The 8,176-nt window shown below is 47.1% G+C and overlaps 1 protein-coding gene across 1 annotated transcript in view; it reads left to right on the top strand.

Moving 5' to 3' along the window:
- Positions 1–282: 282 nt before the first annotated feature.
- LOC126412628 (paired box protein Pax-6-like) overlaps positions 283–8,176 on the top strand; it is a 74,392-nt gene continuing 66,498 nt past the window's right edge. The window contains exon 1 of the mRNA XM_050082305.1: positions 283–349. Within this exon, the coding sequence (XP_049938262.1) occupies positions 283–349 (67 nt within the window). The remainder of the gene's footprint in view (positions 350–8,176) is intronic.

Genomic DNA, 8,176 nt, shown 5'->3' with positions numbered 1-8,176 from the left:
TTATTTCTGAGGGGTTTCTAGGGGTGAGGGCGGCCTCCTGCGCTTCTCGAGGGTGAGGCAGCCGCGTGGCGAAACACGCGGACGAAAGGAGAGGCTGCTTCCGAAAGCGAAGACGGCGGAAGGGGGAAAAGTGATGGCGAAGAAAACGGCGGAGGACGAGAACGCCGGCACAGGGAAAAAGGGGCGGGGGGGGGCCGAGGGGGTGCTGTCGCGGTAACGTACGGCCCGCGCGGCGCTAATGGATGCCTCGACTAACCCAACATAACCTCACTCTCGCGCAAAATGGCCTCCATAAAGAAAAGGGAAGAGGAGCGCGGCGCCGGCAAGGAGGGGAAGGTACGTGGTGGGGGTGGGGCGGAGGGGAGGGACCGCAGTCAAAGCGCGCGATCTTTGTTTGCGCTCGCGGCTTTTATTGACCATTCACGTGGCCAGGCTTCAGTACCTCATCTGGCCACAAAAACAGTACCCTGGACGTCACCAATGTGGCACACCAACCAATCGGCAGAAGACTCGAGTGGCACTTTCCTTCACTGGACACAAGACATTTCCAGTACGCTCAAACAAGACCATCCGCGGCGCTTCACAATGATTTGTGGGGTATAGATGTTAATGCTGCTAGATTTATTACCAGTAGGTTCGACAGAATGAAAGGATTACGGAGATGCTTCTTGAACACAAATGGGAATCCCTAGAGGGAAGACGACGTTCTCTTCGCGACGTATTACTGAGAAGATAACTGGTATTTGAGGCTGACCGCTGGACGATTCTACTGGCACCAACGTAAGAACCACAAAGATAAGATACGAGAAATTAGGACTTGGACGGAGGGACTAAGACAATCGTTTTCCCGTGCACCATTTGTGTTTGGAACAGGAAAGGAAATGACTAGTAGTGGTACGAGTTACCCTTCACCATGCACCGTACGATGGCTTGAGTAGTATGCACAATGAAGCGCCAAAGAAACTAATACAGACATGAGTATTCAAATACAGAATTTTGTAAACAGGCAGGGTATAGCAGTGCGGTCGGCAACGCCTGTAAATGTCTGGCGCAGTTGTTACACCGATTGCTTCTACTATAATGGCAGGTTATCAAGATTTGAGTGAGTTTGAACATGGTGTTATAGTCGGTACACGAGCGATGGAACACATGATCTCCGAGGCATCAATGAAGTGGGGGATTTTCTCGTACGATCATTTCACGAGTGTATCGTCAATATCAGGAATCCGGTAAAAGATCAAATCTCCGACATCGCTGAAGCTAGAAAAATGTCCTGCAATGACGGGGCTAACGAGGACTGAAGACAATCGTTCAGTGTGACAGAAGTGCAACCCTTTCGCAAATTGCTGCACATTTCAATGCTTGGCCATCAAAAAGTGTCAGCGTGCGAACCATTCAACGAAACATCATCGATATGGGCTTTCGGAGCCAGAGGCCCACTCGCGTACCCTTGATGACTGATGACCGCACGACACAAAGCCTGGACCCGTCAACACCGACATTGGGCTATTGATGACTGGAAACATCTTGCCTGGTCGGACGAATCTCGTTTCAAATTGTATCGAGCGGATGGTCGTGTACGGGTGTGGAGACAATCTCATGAATCCATGGACTCTGCATGTTACCAGGGGACTGTTGAAGCTGGTGGAGAAGTGATATGAGACCTCTGATACGTCTAGATTCGACTCTGACGGGCGACACATACGTAAGCATCCTGTTTGATCACCTGTATCCATTCATGCCCATTGTGCATTCCGACGGACTTGGGCAATTCCAACAGATAACGCGACACCCCGCACGTCCAGAATTGCTACAGAGTGGCTCCAGGAACACTCTTCTGAGTTTAAACACTTCCGCTGGCCACTACACTCCCCAGACATGGGCATCATTGAGCATGTCTGGGATTCCTTGCAATGTACTGTTCAGAGGACACCCCCTCGTACTCTTACGGATTTGTGGACAGCCCTGCAGGATGCATGGTGTTGGTTTCCTCCAGCAATACTTGAGACATTAGTCGAGTCCATGCCACGTCGTGTTCCGGAACATTTGCGTGCTCTCGGGAGCCCTACGCGATATTACGCAGGTGTACCAGTTTATTTGGCTCTTCAGTGTATGTAGATGTTATGTAGTAAACTATACTCTGTCCATCTGAAATCTGACACGGAAGCCAATATGTTGTTGTTGTTGTGGTCTTCAGTCCTGAGACTGGTTTGATGCAGCTCTCCATGCTACTCTATCCTGTGCAAGCTTCTTCATCTCCCAGTATCTACTGCAACCTACATCCTTCTGAATCTGTTTAGTGTATTCATCTCTTGGTCTCCCTCTACGATTTTTACCCTCCACGCTGCCCTCCAATGCTAAATTTGTGATCCCTTGATGCCTCAGAACATGTCCTACCAACCGATCCTTTCTTCTAGTCAAGTTGTGCCACGAACTTCTCTTCTCAACAATCCTATTCAATACCTCCTCATTAGTTACGTGATCTACCCACCTTATCTTCAGCATTCTTCTGTAGCACCACATTTCGAAAGCTTCTATTCTCTTCTTGTCCAAACTGGTTATCGTCCATGTTTCACTTCCATACATGGCTACACTCCATACAAATATTTTCAGAAACGACTTCCTGACACTTAAATCTATACTCGATGTTAACAAATTTCTCTTCTTCAGAAACGCTTTCCTTGCCATTGCCAGTCTACATTTTATATCCTCTCTACTTCGACCATCATCAGTTATTTTACTCCCTAAATAGCAAAACTCCTTTACTACTTTAAGTGTCTCATTTCCTAATCTAATCCCCTCAGCATCACCCGATTTAATTTGACTACATTCCATTATCCTCGTTTTGCTTTTGTTGATGTTCTTTCAAGACACTGTCCATTCCGTTCAACTGCTCTTCCAAGTCCTTTGCTGTCTCTGACAGAATTACAATGTCATCGGCGAACCTCAAAGTTTTTACTTCTTCTCCATGAATTTTAATACCTACTACGAATTTTTCTTTTGTTTCCTTTACTGCTTGCTCAATATACAGATTGAATATCATCGGGGAGAGGCTACAACCCTGTCTCACTCCTAAACCACTGCTTCCCTTTCATGCCCCTCGACTCTTATAACTGCCATCTGGTTTCTGTAAAAATTGTAAATAGCCTTTCGCTCCCTGTATTTCGCCCATGCCACCTTCAGAATTTGAAAGAGAGTATTCCAGTTAACGTTGTCAAAAGCTTTCTCTAAGTCTACAAATGCTAGAAACGTAGGTTTGCCTTTTCTTAATCTGGAGGCCAATACTGCGCGATTAATTCATCCGTGTTTCTTGTTACGTCACTGGATTATCCTTTTCCTGGAACATAAACCCCTCTAATAATCCCATCCCCCCCTTTCAATATAGTCTGTTCGACTGTTAGGGTAGATTTATAGTGCAGTCTCGCGGATAGCACATCAAACCTATCGTCCGCGCTTAAGATGCATCTGCCTTTCCATCTTCACGGATCGCTGGGATCTGCGCCAGACTAGATAGGTTACACGCTTCACAAGCGATCAGACGAAAAGAGTAAGTCAGACGTCAACCCGAGTAAACATACCACATTTTTATCTGCATGAACTGTGTGTCATGTTGCAGACATTCCTCTATATTAACAAATCAGGGTGTATACGACCCGGGACAACCGGGAAATCCGGGAAAAACCCGGGAATTTTTTCACCCGGGAGAAAACCGGAAAAAACCCGGGAATTTTTCGGAATTCCGGGAATTTTTCGTTGTTTTAGCTTTCAGTTAATTTTTTTTTTTAATTTTGGCTGCGGAATTGATTCTCTAGGAAAGAATGTTATTGTATCCTGCTGCTGGAGAATGATACTGCAGCAATAAAATATAAACGAGAAGGGGAAAAAATAAAACTTTAGTGGCAAAGGAAATGTGCAATTTACAACAACAAAAAACCGTGCACGCACAAGCGTTTGCAAATAGCAAAAATATGTCAAAGGCCGTAGGGCGCAGACCGTAATTCTTCTTAACAATAAACTGCATGCTATGAGCATGACGTCACAACTGTTCACATTGGGTTCGTTTGACCAATTGCCAGCGGTCTGTTGCGCATGCGCATTTGACTCGCGTATAAGCAGTACCTTCTCCCGCTACTTGAAGTTTGGCTGTTAGCTGTATCGGTAGCAGCAGCAAGCAGCCAGATGCAAACGAGAAAAACTTTTCTCGCGCGCCCTAGCTGCCAGATTCACGCTTGCACAGAGTTGTAGTGGGGAGGGGGTTAACCTCCACGTGACACGTGTTTACGTTAAGTGATTTCGCTGCTTCTCTTCGTGTACAGCTCCCAAGTCAAATGAAAACAAAACGGATTTCTGTGGCCGGGAGCTATCAAGTGAATTAAAATACATTCACATAATTACGGAGGGCAGAAATATATTATTAATTTCAGTTTTCTGATTTTATTTTATTTCCAAGTTAGTAGCAGTCAAGCATTAATCGCCTTGCAGAACAGTGAAGTTATTTTTGCAAGTTTGCTAAAGAAATTTAGCTTTATTAATCTTTCTACTGAGGCAATCATTTTATTTGAAACGAAGTGTTTCATTCTACAGTATTGGCTAGTTCCAACTTTTCGCTGAATTTCAAGCGCACGTTATCATCTTCTGCCATATATGGCATTATGCCATAATAAAGAACCAAAAATGAGATCGTAGAGTACTGGTACTCCAAGAAAATTTACATTCCAAAAACCACACTGAAAAGCTTAATATCAGATGGGACCTACTTCATTGTGAATCTGGAAAAAGCCAATTCGCACTTCAAGCCGAATTATGCATTTTAGTATGGTTTACGAAATTCCGATGCTCATTGGAGTACCCTCTGATGCCCTGTTTCTTTTATGGTGTAACGGAAGCTCTTTTAGTGCTTTATACAAACGAACATACGGGCTTCCTACACCACTGCAGTTGCACACGCACAATAATGCCTGTTTTCTGGCGCTATCTGGAAACGTAAATCGTACCTATTTCTAACAGTCTTCGGATAGTATTGCGAAAGGTGGTTAGAAAAGCATTACTTTCAAAGTAAATTTCTTTTTACGCAAGATGAATTATGTTACGTGTGAGAAAGTGGGATGGATATCTAAATCACAGAGCGTTCGAAACTGAACAGTTTGAGGACCAGCCACTTACAAGAATTTCGAGCCGAGACATTTATGTCATAATTTTAAATTTACTGGCACATTTGTGTGATGTATCTTAAAATATAACAAACGCAAAAAAGATCAATATTACATGTGAAAGCTTAGCTTCTGTTGTAGCGTGTTAATCTTAGAGACTAATATTATAAACTTCTGGAAATGGAAAAAAGAACACATTGACACCGGTGTGTCAGACCCACCATACTTGCTCCGGACACTGCGAGAGGGCTGTACAAGCAATGATCACACGCACGGCACAGCGGACACACCAGGAACCGTGGTGTTGGCCGTCGAATGGCGCTAGCTGCGCAGCATTTGTGCACCGCCGCCGTCAGTGTCAGCCAGTTTGCCGTGGCATACGGAGCTCCATCGCAGTCTTTAACACTGGTAGCATGCCGCGACAGCGTGGACGTGAACCGTATGTGCAGTTGACGGACTTTGAGCGAGGGCGTATAGTGGGCATGCGGGAGGCCGGGTGGACGTACCGCCGAATTGCTCAACACGTGGGGCGTGAGGTCTCCACAGTACATCGATGTTGTCGCCAGTGGTCGGCGGAAGGTGCACGTGCCCGTCGACCTGGGACCGGACCGCAGCGACGCACGGATGCACGCCAAGACCGTAGGATCCTACGCAGTGCCGTAGGGGACCGCACCGCCACTTCCCAGCAAATTAGGGACACTGTTGCTCCTGGGGTATCGGCGAGGACCATTCGCAACCGTCTCCATGAAGCTGGGCTACGGTCCCGCACACCGTTAGGCCGTCTTCCGCTCACGCCCCAACATCGTGCAGCCCGCCTCGTGGTGTCGCGACAGGCGTGAATGGAGGGACGAATGGAGACGTGTCGTCTTCAGCGATGAGAGTCGCTTCTGCCTTGGTGCCAATGATGGTCGTATGCGTGTTTGGCGCCGTGCAGGTGAGCGCCACAATCAGGACTGCATACGACCGATGCACACAGGGCCAACACCCGGCATCATGGTGTGGGGAGCGATCTCCTACACTGGCCGTACACCACTGGTGATCGTCGAGGGGACACTGAATAGTGCACGGTACATCCAAACCGTCATCGAACCCATCGTTCTACCATTCCTAGACCGGCAAGGGAACTTGCTGTTCCAGCAGGACAATGCACGTCCGCATGTATCCCGTGCCACCCAACGTGCTCTAGAAGGTGTAAGTCAACTACCCTGGCCAGCAAGATCTCCGGATCTGTCCCCCATTGAGCATGTTTGGGACTGGATGAAGCGTCGTCTCACGCGGTCTGCACGTCCAGCACGAACGCTGGTCCAACTGAGGCGCCAGGTGGAAATGGCATGGCAAGCCGTTCCACAGGACTACATCCAGCATCTCTACGATCGTCTCCATGGGAGAATAGCAGCCTGCATTGCTGCGAAAGGTGGATATACACTGTACTAGTGCCGACATTGTGCATGCTCTGTTGCCTGTGCCTATGTGCCTGTGGTTCTGTCAGTGTGATCATGTGATGTATCTGACCCCAGGAATGTGTCAATAAAGTTTCCCCTTCCTGAGAAAATGAATTCACGGCGTTCTTATTTCAATTTCCAGGAGTGTATGTGAAAGCTTAGCTTTTCTTGTAGATATACGGTACTGTGTACATTAATGTAAACCGTTAAGTTTTCCTCTTGCGTGTTCGCGCTATGTAACCAGTGATCTTGCTATTGGCTGACTATAACACGTGTCCTATGCTCTGAATAGCTGCTGCCATCGGCTGACGAGACCTCGTGGCTTGAGATATGACTCGCTTACAAAAGGACATCGCAACCTCGGTTTCAACGCTCCGCAAACTAAACGCGCTGTGTTTGGTGCAATTCGAATTTATACTTTCGTAATACGAAAATATGGAACGTATATGTTGCTGCAAATCAAAGATCTTTCCAACACTTCTCTCGTTTTTTTTAAATTAAAAGTCTCTTCAAAACTTCTCTGCCCGTCTTTTCTTTTTTTTCCGGGAAGTTCTACGCGATTGTAGAAAACGTTAACCATTCAAAGAATTGATAAGTTTTACAGTTCCGAGGGAAAATCTACGGAAAACCTACTGTCACTTAGCACAGAAAAAGTGTATTTTCGCCCGGGAAAAAGCGTATTTTTTAAACGGGATATCCGGGAGAAATCCGGGAATAATCTGGGAATTGTTTTTCCTTGTCCCCCTATACACCCTGCAAATATTGAAGACAGTACTTACTAATAGAGTTGCCCTCTACCAAAACTACGGTTGTGTACTTTTGCTACACTATATACACTCCTGGAAATTGAAATAAGAACACCGTGAATTCATTGTCCCAGGAAGGGGAAACTTTATTGACACATTCCTGGGGTCAGATACATCACATGATCACACTGACAGAACCACAGGCACATAGACACAGGCAACAGAGCATGCACAATGTCGTCACTAGTACAGTGTATATCCACCTTTCGCAGCAATGTAGGCTGCTATTCTCCCATGGAGACGATCGTAGAGATGCTGGATGTAGTCCTGTGGAACGGCTTGCCATGCCATTTCCACCTGGCGCCTCAGTTGGACCAGCGTTCGTGCTGGACGTGCAGACCGCGTGAGACGACGCTTCATCCAGTCCCAAACATGCTCAATGGGGGACAGATCCGGAGATCTTGCTGGCCAAGGTAGTTGACTTACACCTTCTAGAGCACGTTGGGTGGCACGGGATACATGCGGACGTGCATTGTCCTGTTGGAACAGCAAGTTCCCTTGCCGGTCTAGGAATGGTAGAACGATGGGTTCGATGACGGTTTGGATGTACCGTGCACTATTCAGTGTCCCCTCGACGATCATCAGTGGTGTACGGCCAGTGTAGGAGATCGCTCCCCACACCATGATGCCGGGTGTTGGCCCTGTGTGCCTCGGACGTATGCAGTCCTGATTGTGGCGCTCACCTGCACGGCGCCAAACACGCATACGACCATCATTGGCACCAAGGCAGAAGCGACTCTCATCGCTGAAGACGACACGTCTCCATTCGTCCCTCCAT

This window comes from Schistocerca serialis, chromosome 7, assembly GCF_023864345.2.
Source record: "Schistocerca serialis cubense isolate TAMUIC-IGC-003099 chromosome 7, iqSchSeri2.2, whole genome shotgun sequence".
NCBI lineage: Eukaryota > Metazoa > Arthropoda > Insecta > Orthoptera > Acrididae > Schistocerca > Schistocerca serialis.
Note: the sequence above shows the minus strand (reverse complement) of the source record. Positions and strands in the feature narration are given on the sequence as shown.